This window comes from Camelus dromedarius, chromosome 16 (genome assembly GCF_036321535.1).
Source record: "Camelus dromedarius isolate mCamDro1 chromosome 16, mCamDro1.pat, whole genome shotgun sequence".
NCBI lineage: Eukaryota > Metazoa > Chordata > Mammalia > Artiodactyla > Camelidae > Camelus > Camelus dromedarius.
Window position 1 is genome coordinate 28,782,720 of NC_087451.1, and position 25,405 is coordinate 28,808,124.

Sequence of the window (25,405 nt, forward strand, 5' to 3'; positions counted from 1 at the left end):
AATGAACGTGGGGATGCAGGTGTCTCTCTGAGACCCTGATTCCATTTCCCTGGGATACAGACCTACAAGTGGGATTGCTGGATCACAAGGCAGTTCTTTTTTCAACCTGTTTTCCATTGTGGGTACATCAATCCACGAACTAAGCATTTGATGCGTGAATAAGCAAGCGCCCTGGGTCAACCAGTCTACGCGAACCCAGGCCAGTGAGCTGTTCTGTAACACTGTCCTAGAGACCCAAAAAGACGACCGTTGGAAAATAAACAGAGTGCCACAAAGTGACAGAGGCTACGAGAAACACATGGATAAAGGTTCACTACATACTTAAAGGCAACTTTTGCCTGAAAGACACGATCTTTGGGACCAATGACAATGCTTGTCATTCTCCAGTTAAATTTCTCCTAGATAGTTGCTATTCTAGATTAATGCCCCCTGAAGGGGCTTTAAAATATATAGAATTATATAAATAATCTTAATTTGGTTTTAATTTCAAAAGGTTCCAATGGCGGTGAAAAATCAGTAAGTGAATTTAGCTCACTGTTTCAACCCGTACAAACCTACAGGCTGGATCTTACTGGTCTGGGGGAGTGGAGCCAGGGGAGACTTGGATTAATCAGACAAAAGACAAGTAAATGGGAGATGTTATCTGTGCTTGGAAATGAGCATTGGTATTAGTATTTTGGTATTTGATTTGTATTTATTTTTCTTGTGTGAATTGTGCTTTCTGTGTCTTCTCTAAGAAAGCTTTGCTTGCCCCAAGATGGAACTTCACTGCCTCAGATGTGTCCCTCCCATATGCAAAGCCTCTGACCTGTGCAATTCTGCTTTCAGGAATTTACCTTGAGGAAATAATTGGACAGAGAAAATTACAATGGAGTGCCTCAAAGCATGCTTACAAAGCCAAACTGCGGAAGCAATCCAAGTGTCCAGGAACAGAGAACTAGCTAAGCAAAACACTATAATAGTAGGTATCATTATAATAGTAGGTGCAAATCCACTGGCAAAAAACCTGCACAAAATACTGTGAAGTGAAAAGGGAGGTTGCAAAACAGGACAAACAGCCTATCATAGAGGTGGGGACTGTGTGTTGGGGGGAACTGGATGAAGGCAGTCAAAAGACACGAACTTCCAGCTGTAAGATAAGTGAGTACTGGGGATGTGATGTACCACGTGGTAAATATAATTAACACTGCTGGGTGTTACACGTGAAAGTTGTCCAGAGTAGATGCTAAGAATTCTCATCACAAGGGGAAAAAATTTCTCCTTTTCCTTTCATTTTGTATCTACATGAAATGAAGGAAGTTCACTGAACTTATGACGGTCATTATTTCATGATGTATGTAAGTCAAATCATGACTCTGTACACCTTAAACTTACACAGGGCTGCATGTCAATTATAGCACCATAAAACTGTAAGAAACATAAATGAATATAAATAATCTATCTTCTGTGGTGTTTTTTTCAGCATATAAAGCACCCACATACCCACATTTGGAGAAAACCCTGGAAATACACCTGCCAAAGCACTGATGGCAATGATTACCCCTGGGTTGCATTTTTGCACATTATTTCTTGCATTTAAAACTTTGTAAAGAAGTACATCGTTTCCATCACTAGAAGCAGGAACCAGGGGTCCTAAGAGCCCACTGGAGATCTTGGAAGCAGTTTCATGATTCCGAGATTTACATAGTAAGGGCAGCTCTACAACTTACCGACTCGAACTTTCTTCTTGATACTCAGAGTAGGAGATGCCTTCAAGGGCTGCCCAGGCGTCCTCGGGCTGCAAGCCGGCGTCCCTGGCTGGCGGGGACAGCTGCATGCAGTGGTGCAGCACAGGTAGGATGCACACCCAAAGATCCTCTTTCTTGTCCACACACAATTGACACAAGTTTACCAAGAACACTCGCCAGCTAGGAAGGGGACAGAGATCCCACCGTGAGCCAGGGGAAACTCGCCAGCTAGGAAGGGGGACAGGGACCCCGCCGTGAGCCAGGGCGGCCAGTGTCAGGCTCACCCTGGGGGTCTGAGGCCCACCAGGGAAAAGCCAGCTCCTTGCCCAGAACGGAAGAGAACTCTGGGTGTTAGAGCACAGAGTGACCAGTCAAGGAGAAACCTGGGCTCAGGGGAGACAAGGGCCCCCTCGGCATCCCCACAAATCCTCAGGCCCCAAGCAGGCCCGCGAGAAGCCCCACAGCAAGCTCCCGATGGCATCTTCCCATCCCCCCCGACAGGGAGGGGACAGAGGTCCAGAGGCCCGTGATCACCACTGGGGCTTGCGCCCAGGCTGCCTGGCACCAGTAAATCTAAGTATCATGTAAGCGGGGAGCTTGCAACCAACACCTGGCGTGTCCCCCACAATCACAAAACAGGCGTGCTTTTCCAGGCCTGGAAACACTGGTACCAACTTAGTACCTCAGCCAGCATTTCGTCTCTCTTTCAAAAGGAACAGGGTTTAGCTGGGTGTTCGAAATTTGCAAAACCACGAGGCAGGTGCCCTATAAGGCCTGCTGCTCAAGGAAGGCCACCCAATATTATCCTCCAGTCCAATTCAAACAGCTGCACAGAAAACCCTTCGATCATCAGAGGGTTCTGAGGTGGTGCCCTCCACCCAACGAAACGTAAATGCCTTCAGGCCAAGCCGCGGCCTCCACTCCTCGAGCGGGGCCCCAGCTCCGGGACGGGGAACGGCGGCAGCAGAGGCCGCGGGGAGGGCACCCACGGGGCTCCCATGTCTCACCACGACTCCCCAAGTGCACGTCCGCAGGGCTGAGTCATGATACAGAATAAAGCTTCTTCAAAGCAGGCATCAAGAGAGTAGGTAATAAAGTGAAGACAGAGCACACAGAGGCTAGAAAAGAGGCTCACGGGGTAAATGTTTAAACAGTGAGCAGCAACGTCACGGGGGGTTTTTATTCCCTGTATGTTTTCATCCATTCTATGACAAGCACTGATTTTTGTAATCAGATGAAAACCATGAGATGCAGCTAGAAAATCTCTACACACAAACATACACACACACACACACACACACACACACTACCTCTGAGATGTTTCAAGGATGTGGATCAGGTCGTTGCGAAGGTCGTCTGGGGAACTGGCGTTGGAGCAAAGGAGGAGACAGAGTGAGTGCAGGTCACTTGCCGATAAGTGTAACTCAATTTTTTCCGCTGAGAAAAGGGCGATCAGGCCCATTCTCAATTTACTCTTCACTGGGCAGGCTTCAGGCAGGGCTTCCCTACTCCGTTCCAGAAGTGGTGCCATTTTCCTTTTCAGACACTCCCACAGGTGCCTCTTCACCTGATCCCAGGAGAAAAAGAAGGCACGAGAGCCATGGCGTTGAATCCACCAGAGAGGACAAGAGCTGCCCACCCCTGCCCTTAGTTCCCCTTCAGCTGGGCAGGGGGCCAGGGCCCGAGGGGCAAGGAAAACTCTGTGGAGGGGTCACACCACCTGCCTCCCCACTAAGCCCCGAGCTTGCCCCTCCCCGGGCCTTTGGGAGGTGCCACTAGTGGTGTGTCCAGAGGCCTTGGCGTGGTGGAGGGGCTCTCAGGTGGGGGCCTTGAGGCTTATGGCTTAAAAGGGTTCACCAGTCATCTCACATGTGGCTCCAGGTATGTCTCAAAAATGCCTAAGCCAGGGCACAGAGCAGGTGAAGATGCCGTGAAGGAGGGGCCACCCTTCTCTCCATTCTGCCCCAGGACAGATGAGGGGGCAGGATCAGCGTGGGGGTGGGGCCAGGCGAGGAGGTGGGAGGAGGAAGAAAATGGGGAGGATGAACAATTCCCAAGAGGTGGTGCTAGGAGGAAAGGGACTGAAAGGTCCACCTGACCTCGTTCACCAGATCCACTGAATCTAGGGGTCATCTGGCCAGGGGAGCGGGGTGGCGCTGACCGCCCAGGGGGAGAGAAGGGAGCTGTCGCTGACACCCGAGCCCGGTACCTCCTCCTCTTTGTACTGCAGGGCGCTCCACTGCTGTTCTTCCCCCTCATAGATCATGGGCACGCGGATGACAGAATAGAACTGCTGGAACTGGGTGAAAAAGCTCTTTAAATTCATGGTGTTCCAGGTCTCGAGGATGCTGAAAATGCCGTCCAGCATGACTGCAGCCGCGGTCTGCTTCCCTTTCACCAAGTCTTTCCTCGTACCATCTGTTAAACGATCCTTCATCCTTTGCCACATCCCAGGGGAATTCATACAGATTATATCATCATACTGATGCCAGTCTAAGAATAAAAGGGCAACATCACACTCAGGGGCACCAAAACCCACTGGGCCTGGACAGCCCACCCTGGAAAGTTGGCCTTGACCAGAAGAAACAGCATGAGGACCCACGGAAGGGAAGACAGGAAAACCACAGAATGTGGTAAACAGAAAGAAGGCAGCCAGCACGCACTCCATCCAGGCACCCAGGCACCCATCCACAGGCATGCAACACAGGGTCCCTGCAACACAGGGTCCCTGCGGGGGAAGCACGACTGGGTTTAGGGCAGGTATCCTAGGCACCCTACTGCGATTCGAGTGAGGCCCGAGGCCACATGATTCAGCCACCCTGAAAACACCTGGAAGGTGTCTTTGTCGAACTAAATGGCTCAGCACACTTGGTGCGTGAGTTCCTTAGAAAATGACCACACACGGGTCAAAAGTTTCATCCTGAAACCACGTCACTCAGTAGCAATTGTGCAGCATTTTGGTAAGTTACTTGGTGCAAGTGCTCATCTCCTCTACCCTTGAACCGTGGCGCCCACTCCGTGAAGGACAGTGCGGGTCACACGGCAGATGAGACAGCCCTCAACACGGGTCAAGGGCTAGAGCCAAGGCTGCCCTTCTTTCCAGCTGAAATGATACGAGTGTAGACCTAGAAAACCCAGGAAAGTCAATCATCAAATAATTATAAGGCAGAGAGGTCAGCAAGTCACCAGAGAGAATGTGGACACAGAACAACGGGAAAGTCAGAAAGGCGGAGCCTCTGCCCAGCCCCTCACCGGCTCCTTGTCACTCATCCTGTTGTCTTGCTGGAGTGCTCCCTGCCCATCTCCGCCCCATACTTGCCGTGCCCTGCCCAGGATCACTCCAATCTCTCAGGACTCAACCTCCCATGGAAGCCTTTCCTGCTATGTTCCTCACACTTGGGGGACACAGAGGGTCTCTCTTGGCTTTGTAAAAATGCCCTTCCAGACAGAAGGTGAGTGAGGGCTGCCGCCCTGGGATGGGCCAGTGCCGTGGAGGGGGAGGGGGAGGCAGGGGACACCCACTACCCCAGGACACTGGGGCAGGGAGGGATGTTAATGGTCTTGGTCTCGGGGAATCTACTGGAAGAGTAGAAACGAAATGTTTACGTTCCTATCCCCTACAGTAAAGAGAAAGCTAATCCAAGTCAGAAAAAGTACAAAAATGAACAAGGCAACAAGGTGGACAGAAAAGACACAATTTGTCAAAAGTGAGTTTTCCATCGACAGTCACAATAAATGCCAGTGGGCTGAATTCCTTGATTAAAGAAGATCAGACTGAATGGGGAAAAAAAGAAAAGAAACAAGCCAACAAAAGTCCAGCAGAACAGAGACGTTAGTCGCTGCAAGGGGTGAATCTGAGAGGAGACAGCAGAGGTGGACAAAAGCCACGAGCAACGAGGCCAGGAGGGTGGGCAAGGGACACGGACACACCAGAATCCGTTTCAGGCAGAACACAGCACAGGACGGACAGCATTCGAAGGGACAGAGCCCTAACTGTGGCTGTTTCTGCCACCAGCACGCACTTCCGCTGTCCGGGTCTCCCCGTATCACAGGGCTGGAGTGGAACCTTCTTTGCCCACCCACCCTCGTGCCAGTGTTTCTGCCAACAAGAGTGCTCACAGGAGGTTTAGAAAGAGGAAGAGAGGAGGGAAGACATCTCCCTCACTCTCTCTGTTTATTGGGATTAATGAAATCTATACTAATTTAACATAGATAAACCACCACCACACCAAAGGGAGCAAAGCATAGAACCTCTCAATCAACAAAATTCCAGTGCCTTCCAGACACTCCTCCCAAATCACCTGCATTGATGATGCCAGGGGCTGGGACACTTCCCAACCTGGGCTTAATCAGTGACCTCCAGACACGCGGAAAGCCACCACCACCCCAGCTTTCCCACCAGCCTGTCCATTGGTTGCTATGACTCACCTCCTTCCCATTTAAAACACCTGACCCGGGTACCGTTTCCCAAGGAGTTCTAATGTCAACCTACCAACAGGACACCTGAACAAGAAAGCAGCCCACACTGAGAAGTAACAAGTTAGAGTGCCCGTGGGCCTTTGAAAGAAGAAGGGAAAAAGCTCTAACATCCATTTTTAAAAAAAAGCTTGCAAAATATAATTATTGAAAAACACCACTTGGAACAGTATCATGATTAAGGAAGCACATGAGAATAAAGCTGCTTGGCAATTCTGAGTTACTCTCCAACTTAAAAATCTGTTTAATGACAAACAGCTCATACAACTCAGTATCATAAAAACAAACAACCCAACAAAAAAATGGAGAGAAGACCTAAACAGACCTTTCTTTAAAGAAGGTGGCCAACAGGCACATTAAAAGATGTTCAGCATCGCTAATCATCAGAGAAACGCAAATCAAAACCACAGTGAGGTGTCACCTGGCACCAGCCAGAATGGCCAGCATCAAAAAGCCAGCAAATAACAAACGCTGCAGAGAATGTGGAGAAAAGGGAGCCTCCTACGCTCCTGGTGGGAGTGCAAACTGGTGCAGCCACTCTGGAGAACAGTTTGGAGTTTCCTTAAGAAACTGAAAACAGAGCTGCTATGTGACCCAGCAATCCCACTCCTGGGCATGTATCTGGAGAAAACTCTAATTCAAAAAGATACCTCCATCCCAGTGTTCACAGCAGCACTATTTACAACAGCCAAGACATGGAAGCACCTAAGTGTCCATCCACAGCTGACTGGACAAAGATGTGGTAAATTTATACAATGGTATACTATTCAGCCATAAAAGAGAATGAAATGCCATTTTTAGCAACATGGATGGACCTGGAGATGAGCATGCCAAGTGAAGTAAGTCAGAGAAAAATAAATATCATATAATATCACTTATGTGTGGAATCTAAAAAAAATACAAATGAATTTATTTACAAAGCAGAAACAGACTCATATGTGGAAAACAAACTTACGGTTACCGAAGGGGAAAGGGAGAGGGTGGGAGGGGCAAATTAGGAGTTTGGGATTAACAGAAACACACTACCATATATAAAAGCTAAACTCCATCCAAACTCCTGACCCACCGAATCCATGAGTGTAATAAAATTATCATTTTATGCCCCCTCCCCCCAAATAAATCAATGAACAAAATAAAGCACCTGATCTTGGTGACAGACAAGAACATCTCTCTCAGAAGCTGACAAGTCAGTCTTTTTAAACAAGGTTTTTAATATTAAATAGGCTTTACGTAGTAGGCATACGTAAAACTTTTGAGTCCCCCAAATTGATTATCCATTCTTTCTGAGCACACATGGAATATTTATGTTGGGCCAGGAATTAGGCCACAAAGAAGATCTGAGCAAGTTCCTAAAAGTAGAATTCAAACAGACTCTGTGTATAAAACACAGTGCACACACAAACCACACACACACACACACACACCCTACATATACACCCTAGACACACACACCATACACACACACCGGACACACATACCACACCACACACACACCCTGGACACACACACACCATACACACACACCCATATATACACCCCAGACACACACCCCAGACACAAACACCACATCACACACACACCACATCACACACACACGCACACCCCCTACATATACATCCCAGACACACACACACCATACACACACACTGGACACACATTCCACACCACACATACCCCCTGGACACACACACCACACACACACCCCACATATACACCCCAGACACACACCCCGGACACACACACACCAGACACACATAACATACACACGCAGCACACACACACACCATACACACAAACACTACACCACACACACCACACACACTACACCACACACACACACTACATGCAGTATTGATACCGCACAGAGCGAAGAAAAAAAAATAAGATACAGACAAGAGAAAGAGAAACAGAGAATAACGTAAAAAGAATACAGAAGGGTGACAGTGGTGGCAGACAGCAGAGGACGGGGACCCGGCCCCTGCCAGCTTCTGCTGGATGGCTCTCTCATCTACTGTCGCCGTTTGGAAATGCGGGGTGAGCGTGGTCCTGGCAGCCCCGGGTCCCTCTCCCTCGCCCCTGCTCACTGCGGCCCTTCTCTGCCCCAGCCCCCTTCCTACCCAGCAGTGACATCTTCTCTCCTGTCCCTTATTAAAAATCCTTTTCCTTGTTTCCTCTTGTAAGTGAGCGGTTCAGCTAAACTGATCCGAAACACGCTTCCAAACTCAGGTTTATGAAACACAGAGCCGGGGGCTGGGACAGGGCCAGTGCTGAGCAGAGGACCCACGCGGACCAAGGAAAGCCTTTGCTCCCCAGAGGGGCAGCCCAGCACTAGAGGCCAGCCCTTCTGAGCCCCGATCAGGAGCCCAGACCTCACTTACCTCCCGAGCCCAGAAGGGAAGGCTTGACTTTCAGGCAGCGGTTCACGTGCTCGCCCTCCTTCTGCTGAGGTTTGTAGATGAACTCATAATCCACTGTGCCCTTGCCTCGTGAGACGACGTACTTGTACGGGATGGGCGTGCCCACGTGCTGCCTGGAAATGACGGTGCTGCCTTCCACCAGGCACCTGTTTTTACCTAAGTCCCTGCGAATACACAGGACGCCAGCTGGTTATCCGGAAGCCCTCTCTCAGAAACTTGACTTCTTCCCAAACAGCATGGCATGCAGACCCAGAGCCACAGACTGCTGCTGAGCAAGACGACGCTTCCAGAACGGGCACCGCTTCCCTCGAAGGCAGCAGGAGTCGGGCCCGGGTGAGGTGTCACTAGAAGTGACTTACATATGGGGAACAGTTGTTCGGACCATTCGCCCTCCAAAAATTCTAAGACTGCGATCGACCCGATCTGGGTCACGGTCTCAAATATATTCCGAAGACGGGACATTCCGCACATTTCTTAAAGGGGCACTCGGCATACTCACTTGGTGTAGTACATCTCGCAAACATTATGACTCCATTTGGGCTTCCCGAGTTCTTCTCCGCCCCTGACAAATATTTTGTGTTTGCTGGGGTCGAATTCGAAATGTTCAGAAACGATTGCATGGAAGTACACCGTGATTCCTTCGGCGGAGCTCAGCGGGCTGGAGGCACGTCACAGAGAACACTGATGAGATCTAGATCTGTCTACCCCTCCGAGCGCACGCACACACGCGTGGACGCACTCGAGTGCACAAAACCCACGTGCACACACGCAGGCACACGCGACCCGTTTCTCGGCAGGGCGTTAACACACACCCCAGCAAAGTGCGGGAGCGTCCACACTTCAGACAGACTGCCTGCCCTGCGGGTCCCCAGGCTGTCCTTCTCAGTGGAGGAGGAGGGTGGGCACAGTGGGGCCGACCTCCGTCCAGCTCCGAGGAGCGGGGGGCAGTGGCGGGAGGGGGTGGGTTCGCACTCTGGGACACGACAGATTCTCTCCTGACTTCTCTAAGGCCCGTGCTGCCTCCAGGACCCCAGGGACTGTGTGCTGGAGTTTTTAAACCAAGCGAGGAGTTGGGACAGATGCCCCGCCCCTGCCTCCCTCCCAAGTGTTCTCCTCTCCTGGAAAAGAGTCAACAAAAGGGCAGCCTGGGACCCTCCCCCGGGGCGGGGCGAGGCCGGCTCGCACCCACCTCTCCTCGGCTCCTTGGGCGTCCGCGCTCTGGTTCCTTTGCTCCTTCCCTTTCACTGCAGCTGCATCGCTCCTGCCATTCCCCTCTGACGTCTTTGGGTCCTGCGGCTTGGCTTTCTGGCAAGTTTCACCTGCTTTCCCTTCTGGAACAGCAGTCTGGTCCTTGGTTTTGGCTTCCTGGAACAAGGAACCCAACCCCGACCTTTACGACCAGCCTCCACATCTGCCCCCAGCAATGGTCACTTCTCACAGTGACTGGAGTGGACACGCCCCTTCCCTGCTCAGAACCTTCAAATGCCTTCAGGTCCACTCACCACAGCCGCCGAGGGCCCTCTCCCCAGCATCATCAAGGCCCCTAGTTCCCTCACTTCCTCGTGGGAGAACCAGCTTCCTGGCTGCTCCCTGAACAGGCCCTCCACACTCTACCTCAGGGCCTTTGCATGTGCCCAGATACCCATGAGCTAGCCTGGCACCCAGTTCCAGCACCCCCGCCCCTTGCCCTTCTCCCCTCGGCACTTCTGTCTTTCTTCCTCTGGAATGTGAGCTCTAGAAGGCAGGAGGTGGCCTTGTTCCTGGCCACACCCTTGGCACCTGACACATGTTCACCAAATGATTAAATTGAGCTGTGGAAGGACCGGGGCCAAAAGGAGTAGACTGTGGGATAGATGGCGGGAACAAGGATAGCTCCCCAGAGAGAGCAGACCAGGCAGGAATGAGACACTTTACCTGGCGGTGGCCTCGGGAAGCAGGGGCGCTTGTGGGCGGCTGTTCTGTTTTCTCAGTCTTACTTTTAACTTCCTTCCCAGCCCCTTTCCCAGGACCAGCTGGCTTGGCTGCAGTATCACTTGCCTGGAAGAAATAAAGACCCCACAACTTCAGGGCAGAGATGACAAAATGGACAGGGAAACTGTGACTTGGCAGTGGAAGGGTCGGTACCTGCACCCTGCCCAGTGGCAGAGGTCAGCAGGGCAAGGTGGAGGGGCAGCCCCTCGCACAGCCCCCTCCCCGGGAGCAAATCCCAGTGGAGGCCCTGCCAGACAGGGAGGCGCTGTCAGAACCGCACAGCACAGCAAGGCACCGAGGGCAGGGCCGACCAACCCCAGGCCTCACTCCTCTGATGACTCACCCCGGAGGATGCGGAGGTCCGAGGCCCCTCCCCGGGCTTGGAGCGGCCCCCCTTTGGCTCTGGCAGTGGGGGTTTCTGGGCAGCATCTTTCTCCTGAGGACGGCCTTCGCTGGAAGAAGTGGGGAGGCCTTTGCCCTTGGAGGGGTTGGGGGAGTGGTGGCCCCTCCCTTCCGGTAGGGCTCCTCCCGGAGTTGTGTCCTGGGATGCCGGGCTGCTTGGAGACTTGGTGCCCGTGGCTGCTTCTGTCCCTCCTGAGCTCTGGCCCTGCAGAGGGTGGTCACCAGCCTCCGGTGGCGTCACGCCCACACCTGGGGGCTGGCTCGGCTGGCGAGTGGGACCACCCCGCTGAGCTGGGCTTTGGGGTGGGGCTGTGTCCTGGAACCCAGGGCTTGCAAGTGAATTCAGGTTGTTGGGGCCCAAGGAGGCCGGGGACAAGGAGTCCAGCTCTGCAGCTGCGGGACCGTTTTGATTCTTTTTCTTCCTTTTCTTCCTTTTGCTCTAAACAGAAAAAGAGACACTAATTTTACTTCTCAGATTTACTCTGCTCTCACCAATGTTCTCCTCCAACTGCCTTTCAATTTCTGTCACGCTTAGCTCCACCAAACCACCTGACATCTGCTAAATCTGCCATTTCCTTACTTGGAAAGAATGGAATTGAGACACTAAGTGAACAGGAGTGGTGAACAGGGTTGAGGGACACGTGCAGGTCACACGCTCCATTCAGCCAAATCCAAGCTGAGAACCCCACGTGCAATTCCTTCTGATGGGATGTTCCTGTGAGGACGGTTTTCAAATATCAGACAGCACGTGCAGGCCCCGGAACAATACACTCCTGCGCGGTTTGTATCACGGACAAAACAGACACGAGAACACGAACAGAAGTCTGAGTGTTTCCTTCCTGCACCCGCGCTGGCACGTCCCGCCTCTGCGTGGAGATCCTCACTCAGAGGCCAGAGTCCCCGACTTCAGAATCAGACGTGGCGTGCATGTCGCGGGCCCTTCAAGGGCCTGTGGGGCTGGATTGGTTCATTAAGTGCTAGTGACCTGTGAACCCCACCCCCCAACCCCGCCTGGGCTGAGTCTCCGGGAGGGAGAGAATGAAGACCTCGGGGTTTGCGTGTAGGGTGGGCGGCCTTGTTCTGGGTCAGCTCTTGGATTTTCTCCAAGAGTCCTGACCTGACCTGCTGCCAGCCTGCCTGAAACGACCAGCATGACGCGCACAGGCCGCCCCTGGGGGGCAGCTTCCCGGCCTGGCATAGACACCTGCCAACGGCATGGTGGAAGGAGGCTGAAGGAAGGCCATTTAAGGTGGTCACTTCTCCAGCTTCCAGGACGTACAGATCTCAAGATCTTGCCAACCTGCACATCTGGGGAACCCGAGGTTCTGCATTTCCACAGAGCTGCTGCCACTCCAGGCCTGCGCTGTGGGCAGTAGGGCAGGCAGCGCCCCACCCTGCGTGCCCAGCTCTGACCCAGCTGGTCCGGGCGCCTGGGCGCCAGCGTCCCCTCCCACACAGCCGCCCTGGACACCACGGCGGGGGTGGGGGCGACCCACAGAAGGCTGCGTGCAGACCCATGACCCCAAGCCCTTTGCAGAATCTCCTCCTTCTTCAGTTTGAAACTGGCTTAAATCAAGTCACTTCTGTCCTACAGTGATGTACTCAGGAGCCAGGACCTCTGTCCCAAGCACAAGGAACAAGAGAGTAAAGGATTCCTTCCCCCATAGAGCTGATGGTCTCGCGGGAGAGAAAAGACTAAAGGCAGACGGCTGCAGCTTGTGGGAGGACTCAGAGGCTTCCCAGGGAAGAGGCAACGTTGAGTCCAAGAAGGCAGTCTCGCCCACTTGGCAAAGATCCCCGGGTCCCGCCTGTGTGAAAGTGGCCAGTGCCACGGGCTGCCCCGAGGCTGACCTGCTCACCCAGAACCCAAGCTTCTGAGTGGCCAGAAGACCCTGTATGATCGGTCCTCACCACCTGCCAGCTTCACTCACTCCTGTCCTGCCCCGGCCTCCGGTATGAATCTTGTTTTTTAATTTTCTATATTTTAAGATGCTTTCAGAGGCCTTACTAGTCCCAGAGAGGCCGCCCCGCCAAGGCGAGCTAATTCCCAGAGGGACTAGATGACTCCCCAGGAACAGACCTTTCATACGCAAACCAACCAACACCCCTGACCTGCCCCTGACCTCTCCCTCCGCGCCAACATGTCCTGCCCTGCGGCACCCAGGGGCCAGGTACAGGACAGCTAGACAACCCCACAGCCCAGAGCCCACCAAGATTACTCAAACTAGCCAGTCCTACACCTGCTCAAACTTGTCTACCCTGCCCCCCAGAACAGGCTCTGGGCCACGCTCTCCCTGGCTCCTTCTGCCCATGTGTATGGCCCATCGTGGCCGTGCAGGTGGGACCCCGCCTCCTGAGCTCTCTGGTCCTCACTGAGTCATACAATCAGGCCGCCTCCCTGCCGGCTCTTCCCCAGACACCTCCATCACCTAGTGCCCTGCCCCGCACCCCAGCAGACCATCCAGACACCCTCAGTAAGAGAGCAGAGCTTCCCAGAACTCCACCTGCTGTATTTCCCTCCTTAGCAACCGTCGCCCTACAACTCAATACACCTTTATTTTGTTTTCCGCACTGCTGCAGCCACAGGGTCCAGACCGATCCCAGGCCCCCCAGAGGTGCCCCCACGCTTCTGTCCCATTCAGCACATTCCTCAGAAAGTGCCGCGTTCCCCGCTGCAGCGCCTGGTACGTTCCCCTCGCCCAGAGCCCCGTCTGTGCTCAGATCCAAGGACAGGATTTGACTTCTGATTTGCAATTTGCCTTTCTCCGCTTTACCTCGTTTCCTCCTTTTCTTATTCCTATTTGATTGTGCTTTTCAGAAGCTGCTTCCAAACTTTTAGAGTAAGATTTAGATTTTGCACAGGCGACTTGGGAGTTCTCTCAACGCACATCTATGGGGGTGTGAGTGTGCCCTGTGCCCCCACAGGTCTACGGTCAGGGCTGCTGGCACACCTGTAAAGCAAGGCTTGGGGCTAAAGCCTAACTTTTTCCTTGACAAAAATCAAAATTCTTAATTATCGTGCTCTGTAATTCTAACTGCACTGGAGGGAATACGTGCGCCAAAACTAAGCACTGGTTGGGAACGCAGGCACAGATGTGGGTCACGACCCCTGGGAGTGGGAAGTGGGCGGGGGCGGGTGAGAGGAGACCCCAGGAGCTCTGATGATGTGCATAACTTATGACAGACCTAGGTAGGGGGTGAGCATTCACTTTGTTAATCCTGCATCTGTGTTACAAACGCCCTTTATGCTGGGCTTAATATTTCACTAAAACAGTTTTTAAATGAAGAGTTTGCGGACGCGGAAGGGACGCTAGCTAGCTTTCTGGGGACCTGGCCAGGGTTACGAGGCCGCACACACACTTCACACGACACCAGTCACACCTTGATTCAAAGGCTCCACATGCACACACAGGGGCTATTCTCATTCCTGCCTAATGAGAACGGACCAGGAAAAAATCAGTCTGTTAATTTGCAGACTTTTTTGGGTCAAAATATACCTCTGATTTTATAATGAATGTTTTTCCATTAAAAAAAAAAAAAGGCCTCCCAGGAACAGACAGCAGAGAGGAGACCCCCGGTCTGGGGGAAGGCAAGCCAGCCCCGTTCACTCACCTGAGTGCTGGGTCAGGAGCACCCAGGGGGTGTTGCTGGGGACCCCGAGGAGGCACCCACGGGAGGATGTGGGGGTGACAGGTGGGGACACTGACTAGTTGGACAGAAGGTCAGCGAGGCTGCTTGACAAAGACCGAAGTGTTCGAGGCTGACAGGTGAGCCCAAACCTGCCGGGGTCCTCTGGCCCCGCCTGCACTGACAGCAGTGCTGTGCAAGGACCGCGGCACCTTTCCACCCGGCCTCTGATCAAGCACGTCCTTCTAGCCCGCAGGCAGTGCCCGAGCCCCCCTGCAGCCTTCCCTCCCGCCCTCTCCAGACCCAAGTAACCTTTCTCAGCTTCCATCGTCTCTTTTGTAGAACCAGGCAGACGCACGTGGGCAATGCTTCAGCGGGGCGGGGGTGGGTGGGGGGTCCTTTCTATAAACTTCAGGTGTGGCATGGCAGAAGCAACAAGAGAAAAGAACCTGGGATGGGAACCAGAAAGCTCAGGCTGCCCCTAACTACAGGTGTCACTAGGATCAGTGCCGGCCCCTCCCTTACACGCTAGCCAGCTGCAAAGGCGACCACGACTCCACCACAGGGACCGGGAGGAGGAAGTGAGAGACTGTCAGGAAACAGATGCAGCAGAATCTCTGCCCAAGGAACCGCGGGATTGCTGGATTTGCTGGGGGCCTGACTGGACCAGTTCCAGAGCCTCGGAGAGGTGCTTAGACCATCCCTGCCTCCCCGCTGCCTGGTGTCCTGCTCCCACCCTCCCACCCGACTCCAGGAAACGGTCCCTGGAACCTCCCGTTCTCAGCCAAGCGGTTCAAGCAGGATTAACTCTACTCCAGCCCCAGGGTGAGCCTCACCCCAGCCAGTGGCCCAATCAGAGTCACTCAGAATCAAAGGCAGCTTCCCCTCAGGGATGCTTCCTCTTCTCTCTCCAGGGGCCCCAGAGGTGGCATTCTTTTGGCCCCTGCACAATGCAGTGGGAGGTGAATAGCTGTGGAAAGGTCCAGAGTGTTGGAACAGCGGTTGAGAGGCTGCGGAGCTAACTGACATGAGGAGGGCAGTGCGAAGACACAGAGGGACACCTGGACTTCAGGAACATCCTCTAGGTGCCTGGATAAAGCCTTTCCTGCAGCCAGGTCTCCCCGAGGATTTCTTAGTTATGTGAGTGACAATTCTCTTCATCATATTAATTAACCTGGGTCAGGGTTTCAACTTTTTGCAACCGAAATATTCCTAATGGTTAAAATGCTCAAACTTTAAAGTAGCCCCAAGTAAGTCAAGGTAAGCAATGTTCTAACAGCCTTGGTGGCATCAGACGTCAGGCTCTGGTAGACGTACTTGGGCCACAGTGTCCTCAGGGCACCAGACCGCCGTGTCGTGGCATCTCACGGGGGGGGGGGCCAGCGTGGCAGGTGCTCATCCCTCGGGGCATCACAGGGGGTGGCAGGAAGCCTCGGACCTTGCGGACAGGTGCCCGCCGTCCTCCCCAGGGAACCTGCATCAGGCCTGCCTTCCAGAAGGAGGGGCACCATCAGCAGGGAAGAAACAATGAAGCTCCCGCCACAGCAAGGTGGGCGACCCTGCAGAACCTGGAGGGCCTGGGAGGTGTGGCTGTGTAAATGCCGGAAGGACCCTTGGAGGGATGTGCCCCAGTTCCTGGAAGACAACCTTTGGGGGAGAGGGTGACACCACGATAACAGCCCTCCGCGTGGACCCCAGACCACAGCCCAGCCCCCAAACAGCAAACCGGTGGGCTTCACATCACTTGGGGCGGCAGCCACCAGCCCAAACCCTCTTTTAACACAAATCAAACCCCACCCATCAGAGGCAACGTGCGGCTCCGGGGAGGTGGGTGCGCCTCTCCTCTGCTCACCCTTCTGGGCGAGCTCTCCCCCAGGCTCCCTGCCCGCTCTCCTTGTCTCCTGTGCACTGTCTCTGATGCCGATTGTTCCGCTAGTGCGCTGATGTCTTCTTTCTTTGAAAGGACTAATTAGGCATTGCAGTTGTGAACCCTTTGTCGCTCACTGCAGTCTTCCAGCCACCTGCCTCCCACAGTCGCCAGTGGTCCCCCGGGACCCAGAACCTGGAATACCCACACGGCCACGTCAGCATTCACACAGGTGTTTCGGTGAAGCTTGTGAGTGTCTACTTTGATAAACAGTCGCCTCTGTTTTCTAGATCTTCCAGGGTGTCTTTCACATTAAAATAGTGAACCCATCTGGTATCTATTTTAGGGTTGAGTTTGCGTAGAGTCGCTTTTTCCAAATGGTGAGCTGTGGCTCAGACACCCCTCACTCAACACAGCTTCGACTCTCAGATTCGTGACACCACCTTCATCAGGAGCTAAACTGCCGCACGCGTGCACACGTGGGTCCGGGTGCTCCCCGCTGCGTGCCTGTTGCTCCGTCAGGTTGTTGTGTCGCTATGTTTGCAGCTCACAGCACATTTTGGTGTCAAATCTCCCACTGACTGTTCAGCTTTTCTCTATAGGAACTCTCGCCAGCTTCCACCCCAGATGGACCTGAGATCATCTTTTGTCAATTTCCAAACAAACAAAAACAACCCCAAACCAAACCTGCTGGGAGCGGTGCTACGTCTACACGCTAACTGGCTAAGTGGATGTGCAAATCTGAGCCGAGCACTGGCCTCTTCATGCTACGAACCCTCTCCTCGGGGAAACTTTACTCGCAGGTTGGCTTTCCTGTGCTGGTAGGTGATGAATGAGCTCTTCACCCTCCCCGCGTTTCCGTCTGAAATTCCAGCTCGTGCGCTGATGTCTGCTGTATTTACAAGGTGCTTCTGCTCTCAACTGATCGACAGACTCAAGCCCAGAGGCAAAGCCCACACCTGGTGCCCCGCTGGCAGCTGCTGCTCCATAAATCTTTCTTAAATGAGTCAGTGGCCACCTGACTCAGGAGAGAGTCTGCGCTCTGTGAAAGACTACAACTAGGCTCCGCAAACATTGCTTCTCAGGGTCTGAGGCCTCGCTGGTTTTCCTCATGAGCAAAAACGCTTTCAGGACAAGTATTAGCTTAGTTTCCATTTTGACACTGTTCGTGAAGCCCACAATACTCCCCAAAGGCTACAGAAAGTGAAAGAAGTCAGGACTTGAGCTTCCAGAAACCAAACACTGAAGTCAGCAGCTCCAGCTACACAGCCAGAGTGCAGAACAGAGGCCCACGGCCCCGGGCCCTGGCGGCCGCAGCTCCCCAGGAGGGAGGGGGTCCTGCAGAGGCCCCAGCAGAGGCTGAGCCTGGCCCAGGGGAGACCCGGGCCCCCGCTCTTCTCTGTTAAAAGACTCCTGCGCAGCCTGTGGAGCTTTCGGGATGAGTTTTCCCACGTGCCAAAGGAGACAGTCGCCAAATAAATAACAAATGGGGTACAGCTCAAGTGGCAGGGCGCATGCTTAGCACGCACAAGGTCCTGGGTTCAACCCCTAGGACCGCCTCTAAAAATAAGTAAATAAGTCCAATTACCCCCCTAAAAAAATAAATAAATAAAAAGATGGATGGCGGAATGGGGGTCACACACAATAAAGCTGAAATTTAATGTCAGCAGAACATCTCAGCATCACAAGAGCCAAACACAGAGGCAACAGCTACCGCGTAGACCAGTCCGGGTATGCAGGAGGCGCACCGCCCTCCAGCCAACGGCAGTCAGGGAGGGCGTGGGCTGTTCCCATGCAAGCCTTGGCGGGAGGCACGTGTTCCACCACTTAGGCAAACTACCTGCTCGGCGGCGTCAGCGACCTCAAACAGGGCTGCATCCTCTTTTCTTCTTTTGCAGGGAGAGGAACTGGCCGCCTCCAGCTCATCGGATGTGCCGTCTCCTGCATCTACAAAACCCTCTGAAGCAACTCCCTGTTGAAACACGTTCAGACAGGGCAGGGTGACCACGAGGACCGCTCCAGCGGAACCTAACGGACTCCTCACTCAGGCCCCAGACAGGGCTGCCCTCGTGCTAGGGCTGAGCCAGCTCCCCAGCTCCTCTGGGCATCCAGGCTCAGCAGGCAGAGGGTCCCGGGTGTAGGGAACCCAAGAAGGGGCTCCTGCAGGTGGGCGCATCGAGCAAATCCGTGTAAGCGAACTGCCCCACGCTGGAGCTGGTGCCTGCAAGTGTGCAAGCAAGCCTGGGGCCTGGTTCCCTAAGCTCCATCCCAATGTCTGGGCAGCTGTGGGGACATTCCTGGAAGGGGCAGGCAGCCCAGCACCTGAGGCCAGGTCTCCGGGCCTCTCGGGAACCATGGGGGTTGGGTGGGGGCCATGCCGGGCATGGTGCACCCTGGGAGGTACAGAGCCGGCCCTGTATCATCCCCTCCTCCCTCCTGCCTCCTCCTCGTCTGAGGAAGCAATGAGCCCAGAGGGCCTTGCTAATGTGCCCCAGGCCACCAGGCAAGACAGGGCAGAGCCAGGGCCCAGTAACAGGGCAGTTGGGCCCAAAACCAAGGCCCAGCTCCTGTACCACGGCTGCTGCGGATGAGGAGAGAGGTCTGTGAGGCCCTTGGACGTGGGTCCATGGAGTACCTGGGCCTCCCAGATGGGGCCTCAGGCTGGCACTGCCCTCAGGGGAGGCACCGGGGGAAGGCCACCAGCCTCTGATGGAGTGTCAGGCAGGGAAGACAGTCTGCGTGCAAGAGGAATTCTCTGAGAGGCACTTGGCACAGCCCCGTGGGTAAGAAGGGCTCAGGCACAAAGCACCCCACCCCCCAGCCCTGGGCGGCTCCATCCAGCGCGTCTCTTCCTCGTGGGGAAGGTGGGTGGGGCGCTAACGCGACGGGGGGTGGGGGTGGGGAATCAATCCATCAGGCTCTCAAGAGGAAGCAAGAACCAGCAAAGCCACCCAGCTAGTCAGCATCAAAGGGCCACCAAAGAAAGGGCAGGCAGGACGGGAGCGCCCCACCGGCCCTGAAACCCCGACACCCCGCACCCACGCCATGACTGCTGGGCTGGGAGGAGGCCAGTCCAGTGGCCTGGGGCCTGGTTCTGGCCATTTCCCTGGCTCCCCTGCGTGGCTTCCCACTGCTGTCAGGACGTCGCAGGCCCTTCCGACAACTCGCACACCACTCCCTGTCGGGGTTACGTAGGGCCACTGCAGGGACTGGGACTGGTCCCAGGAGCCCCTGTGAGCTGATCACAGACAACGCCACCAGCGCTCCTCTGTTCCCTGCCTCTGCCCTCCTGTCCTGTATGGGCACGTGCACACTCAGGCTTCTGTTCTTAGATCCCCTCTGTGACAATACTATGCAGGTTTCTCATACTGAGGTGAAGGTCGCAACCTAACCTGAAATTACCACCTCAAAGCGCACAGCTCAGTGGCTTTTAGCGCCACACCGCCGTCACTTCCGTCTAATTCAAACGTTCTCGTCCCTCCAGAAGGAGCCTGTGCATCCGTGTGGCTTTCTCTAGATTCCCTGCCCACCAATTGTGGCAGCCGTTTCAAAATCTTATTCCCCAGAGGAACCTTTGGCTTTGCACCCCAGGCTTCCAGCATGTCTGCTGGTGACACCAGCTGGCACCTTCCACCAGGCAGACAGGACCTTTCCATCCGCCTTCAGCGCTTTCGAGGGACACCCTCCGCACAGCTGCTTTTCCATCCTTAGAGAGTTAGTTCCAGATAAGGGACATTCCTTCCGGGAACCCCCAGACAGGTCATAACAGACAAGCACACTTCCTTGGCGACAGGTCTGCTCGGCCCCTCTGGAGCCGGGAGCCCACGTCAGAACACCAGAACCAGCCTACATCCTGAGACCCCCTGCCCGCGGGAGGGGAGGGCACGGCTCAGTCGCAGCACCTCAGAGCTCTCCTACGGCCAAGCCCTTTTCTTGATCCTGCACTTGCCTGGCTACTGCAAACCTTGGGCTACTTTCCAGAGTTCCAATAAAGCTTTTTCTTACAGCTCTGCTCACTTTTTGGGGTGTTTCTCTGGGGGGACAGGCCCTCGGAGTTCCCTTCTCTGCCTTGTTTGCTGACGTCACTCAGTTAAGTCTATCTACCTACCTAACTTGATTGCAAGAATTCCCTCACATCTTGGTAAACAACAAGGACCTACTGTAACTGTGTTCAGTGTCTGTGACCACCTACAAGGGAAGAGCATCTGGAAAAGAACAGACACATACGTGCAACAGAATCACTCTGCTGTACACCTGAAACACCATAAATCAACTATACTTCAATTAAAAAAAGTAAAGAACATTAAAAAAAGAATTCCCTCACATCTTTAATCTCTGACAGAAGTAACAGTTGGAGGCCACCGTGCTTCCTGCTACAAGAATGGTACACATGACACCCTCAGGGTGGAATATTTAGGTGGACTCCAATGTCTGGCCATGAAACACTGAGGCTGTACTGAAATCCTCTGCTGAACCCTCACATGCCTTTCTGAGGTTATTTTCTTACACTAAAATCAGAACAGCAGAACAGCAGGTCAAAGGCACCTGCCTTGCTGGGTGGCCCCAACGCATGACTCTCACTCGAAGGGAGAAACCCTGTCCCATGGCTACAAACGCTGGCTTTAAATCAGTCCTTTTTTTTTTTTTTTTAATTGAAGTACAGTCAGTTACAATGTGCCAGTTTCTGGTGCACAGCGCAGTGTCCCAGCCACACATACACATACATACATTTGTTTTCATACTCTTTTTCATTAAAGGGGTAAGTTTAGGAGTTTGAGACTCGCAATTGTTAGCCACTAGATATAAAAATAGATAAATAAACCGGTTCTTTAGTTTGATAGGCTTAATATACAACCCTGAAGCTCTTTTAATTTTCAGTGTGTGATTTCAGACGTGGGACATTCATGCCTTTAGTGGCATTTCGATCTTCTAAATGGTCTGCGTATCTGTTGTGGCCCGTTTTTCTCTTGGGGAGATTTCTGTTTTGTACTTGATTTCTAAGAGCTTTTGACATATTGAGGCGCCTCATTCTTTGCTAAAAAAATTTGTAGGTAAATACAAATCTTTTCTCCGTACAGTTCTTAAATTGTTTGCCCTTCATTTGTGCTTCTCATGTGAGGTGTTCAGTTGTCTTAACAAGACTTCTTCGAGAGTCAAGTACACCGATGTTTTGTTTATATTTTTCTACTTCGCTTTAATTACTAGAAAATCTTTTTCCATCCGTGGGTCAGACAAATATCTATGTATATTTTCTCCAGCTGGCTTTGTACATGTCAAGGTCTGTTTCTGGGTAGTCGGTCCAGAATGCTGATCCCCCCAGGACTCGCTGTTTTAATGACTGGCTTTGTAACATGTTTTTGTTTGTCTAGTACAGCAAGTCCCACTCAAGGCTTTTATTTTTCACAGTTGTCTTAGTTATTTTTTGCTCATTTTTTTTCTTCCAATAGAGCCTTAAACATATGCTATCAAGGTTTTTTAAAAAAAGCCCCGGAGGAGGAGGGTATAGCTCAAGTGGTAGAGCACATGCTTGGCACTGTGAACGAAAAATACTGCAAACCATATCAGTAAACGAAGAACGCTGAAGCCATCAAGTCTTCAGCCGCTGCCACACACCCGCCCCCTCCCCAGCAGTGAAGACAAGCCTGCAGCCCGGCCTCTGCAGCCACTCACAGTGGTGCCCTCTGAGGGGACTCAGAATAATCAAGGACAAGATACTGGCCTTCCACAGCTAGGTGCTTGTCAAACGAATGAATTCAGTGAGCCCAAATGTTTGCTTCCTCCCACACAGAGAAAAGTGCTAAATTCTTTAACTTGAGATGCCTGTTTTTCTTTAGATAAAAAGCAATCTTATTGTTCCAACTACCTGCTCTGTGTTGTAAAGCTCCTGTATATCCGAGCCCCTCCCCTACCTCTTCGGAGCAGTCCCTCGGAGCAGTCCCTCAGAGCATCCGAGAGGCTGTCATCGTGGCTCAGAGTCCTCCCGCCAAAGAAAACATAACTCTCATCTTTCAGGTTGTGCATTTATTTCAGTCGACAACATGCACAAGGTCCTGGTCCCCAGTACTTCCTCCAAATATCAATAAATAAATAAACCCAATTACCTCCCCTTCATTAAAAAAAAAAAAAAAGCCCTAATCCTGCTGGGCTCAATACCATTTTCAATCGCAGTGTCACGTGCATTCACCTCCTAACGGTCTGTGTTCCTTGACATCCACTTCGAGAATTTGCCCAAATTTTCAGTGTCCCTCATGGCCCAGGCTCGGAGCTGGCCATGCTGCTCTGGAGACTACTGTCCGAGGGGCAGGACACGCACACTCACACGCACACACGCATGTACCTACCACACACGCACACTCACAAGTGTGCACAAACACAGCCGCCGCAGCACTTCCCGCCCCACCAGCCACAGGGAACAACTGAGGACCAGACAGGACACCAGCCCACCCAGACAAAGAGATACTGTCCTGGTCAGTCCTGCAGGAGACCTGGGAGCAGACACGGCCGTCTGCGTGTGGACAGGCTGGACTCTGGCGCGGGGACCTCTCCCCCACCATCCTCCCTGAATCTGTCCAGGTAACTCCCTGCAAGCCTCACCTGGGCTCCAGCCTGGTTCACTTAGGAGAGGCTCTCTTGGGGTCTGACCCTCACAGAGAGACAGGATTCGGCTCCCCTTTGAAGAAGAGCGTCTGGCTGGCAGCATTTCCCCAGCACCCTCTATCCGACTTTCCCCTGGAGACTGGAGGCACCTCAGGGCCTGCACAGTCCATGTAAAAGGCCCAGAGAAGAGCCAGACACCCACATGGCAGAAGCTCAGGCACCGAGACCCTGCCTAGCCCCAGCTTCTGGCAGACACGCGTGCTGAGTCTGCTAGGAGGAAGAGATGGGGCCCCAGAGCGGCAAGAACACAGGGATCCTGCAAGGAATCAGGCACGAGGAGGCAGCTGTGCCACAGCCCAGGGCGCAGGGGCCAAGGGGCTGGACAGCAGGGAAGGGAGGCCGTCCTGGAGAGGACATACGGACGTGGGGATCTCGCTCAGCCACCGAGGAAACCACAGCAGGAAAGAGCGTCCCTGCAGAGCACGGATGGACAGAACCGCTCCTCCCAGACCCCCTTCCCCAGGGGCCGGGCACTCACCGTCTGGATTTGCCAGGAGGCTTCCGAACAGGGCTTGCCTGGGGCTTCTTGCCAATCATCTGAGCCCAGGGATGAGAAAGAGCTGCTGTCCTCCATCAGCTCTTGTCCACCCTCCATCTCTCCCTTTGGGGCCGATGTCGCCTTGAGGTTGTTCTCAGAATCTACAAAGGCAGATGCACATGGGTCACATCTCGGAAAAGTGAACATCAGGAAGGAAGACTCGGACTCCTCCCTCGAGCGTTGTCCAGGATTAGTCCTCTCCTGCTCCAGGTGGGGCAGGTAACCCAGCAGGACCCACGGGCCTCTCCGGGACAGACCCCTCCCCCATAGCCTCTGCTGCAGCTCCTCTCGGAAGGACCCAGATAACTGTCTGATGCATATTTCCAGAGTTTTTCAGATGCTAAAACCACCAGGAAATGGCAGTTAACTACTTGATGATCCTGAGCACTCAGCCCCCAGACCTTCCGGCACCTAAGGATTGATCACCGTCAATCAGAGAGTTGTGTGCAGGTGATCACACACCGTAGGAAGCCCACCTCTCCGCCGGCCTTTACAAATTGTGCAGCTGAAACCCTCTGGGGACTTCAGGGACATTTTTGCACGAGCTGCCCATCCTCCTGCAATAAACCTTTCTCTGCTGCAAACTCTGATGTCTCCGTGTGTTCGGCCTCCCTGTGTGTCAGGAGCACGCGGTTGCGTTCAGTAACGAACCTGGACAACTTCTTCTGTCGGGTGGGCACGAGGGACCCGGGATCCTGGCCCCAACCCAGCAAGAGAGCGAGGGCTCTGAATGTCCAGCACCTCCCTGTGTCCCCGTCAGCACAGCCACCCGGACCCTGACGTCTGCAGAGCTCCAAAACGGAATGGCCACGCGTCCCTCCTTCCCCAAAGCAGCTCCTCTCTCTCCTCAGGGGTGGGTGCCCCATTCTCAGCCCTTCTCTCTGGGGTCTCCCAACACCTCCCTGGCCATCTGTGTACCCTGGGGGCTGGCCTGCTTCCAGAATCACACCTCATTTAGAGCCGTCATCAATACAGCACCGAGTGCCTGACACAATGACCCCACCGCCCACAAGGAGCCCTTCAGGGGCCTCCATTTTCCAATCAGGGTCTCAGTGCCCACCCCCCGCCCGCCACAGACACACACACACTCTGCTGCCGAAAGATCGGCCCGTCCCTGACAAGCCAAATGACTCAGAGCCCGGGTTTTGGAGCTTAGAAGAAAAGAGGGAGCTTTATTACCTCGCTGGGCAAAGGGGACTCCCAGCAGGCTGCTGCCTTCAACACTGTGCACCCCCTTGGGGATGGGGTGGGGTGGGTACACAGCCACAGCTCAGACAGTAAAGCATCGAAACAGGCAACAGAATCACTTTCTCATCAGAAGACTTAGAGCAGCGTCATGATGCCTCCAGGCGACCAGTTCTGCAGAGGCTAGAATCTAAGCACTCAAGGTGTGGTCTTCTTGGCAATTCAGGCTGTTTTGCAAGGTTACAGTCCTGTGCCCTTGTCCTTGGAGAAGGACTCAGAGGCCAAGCAGGATGATCACTTTCAACGACCGGAATAAAGTACAAACAGTAAGATCAATAGCTTCGGTTTTAACAACGGGCCTGGAGCTGCGAGTAGCAGCTGGCCGGTGAGGTGTGTGGCCGTTCTCAGGGCGAGCAGAAGAACAAGCAGTCTGTCAGCCTAAGTGTGGCCATCTCATTACTCCTCCTTCAACTCCAGGTGGTTTATCCGCCTAGAAGCCTCCCTTAGCCTGAGCCCCAAGCCCCAGGGCCTCTCCCAG

At 53.6% G+C, this 25,405-nt stretch overlaps 1 protein-coding gene across 2 annotated transcripts in view; it reads right to left on the minus strand.

Annotated features, from left to right (window-relative positions):
* The window catches only part of RNF213 (ring finger protein 213), a 102,815-nt gene that overhangs the window by 68,253 nt on the left and 9,157 nt on the right, over positions 1-25,405 (minus strand). Inside the window, exons 3-12 of one of the 2 annotated variants that reach the window (XM_064495410.1) lie at positions 23,623-23,783; positions 18,328-18,459; positions 10,935-11,432; positions 10,535-10,657; positions 9,810-9,985; positions 9,120-9,278; positions 8,582-8,784; positions 3,937-4,220; positions 3,038-3,294; positions 1,710-1,907 (exon numbers count right to left, since the gene is read on the minus strand). In XM_064495410.1, the coding sequence (XP_064351480.1) occupies positions 1,710-1,907; positions 3,038-3,294; positions 3,937-4,220; positions 8,582-8,784; positions 9,120-9,278; positions 9,810-9,985; positions 10,535-10,657; positions 10,935-11,432; positions 18,328-18,459; positions 23,623-23,783 (2,191 nt within the window). The remainder of the gene's footprint in view (positions 1-1,709; positions 1,908-3,037; positions 3,295-3,936; positions 4,221-8,581; positions 8,785-9,119; positions 9,279-9,809; positions 9,986-10,534; positions 10,658-10,934; positions 11,433-18,327; positions 18,460-23,622; positions 23,784-25,405) is intronic. The other variant, XM_064495408.1, reaches the window with a different exon arrangement.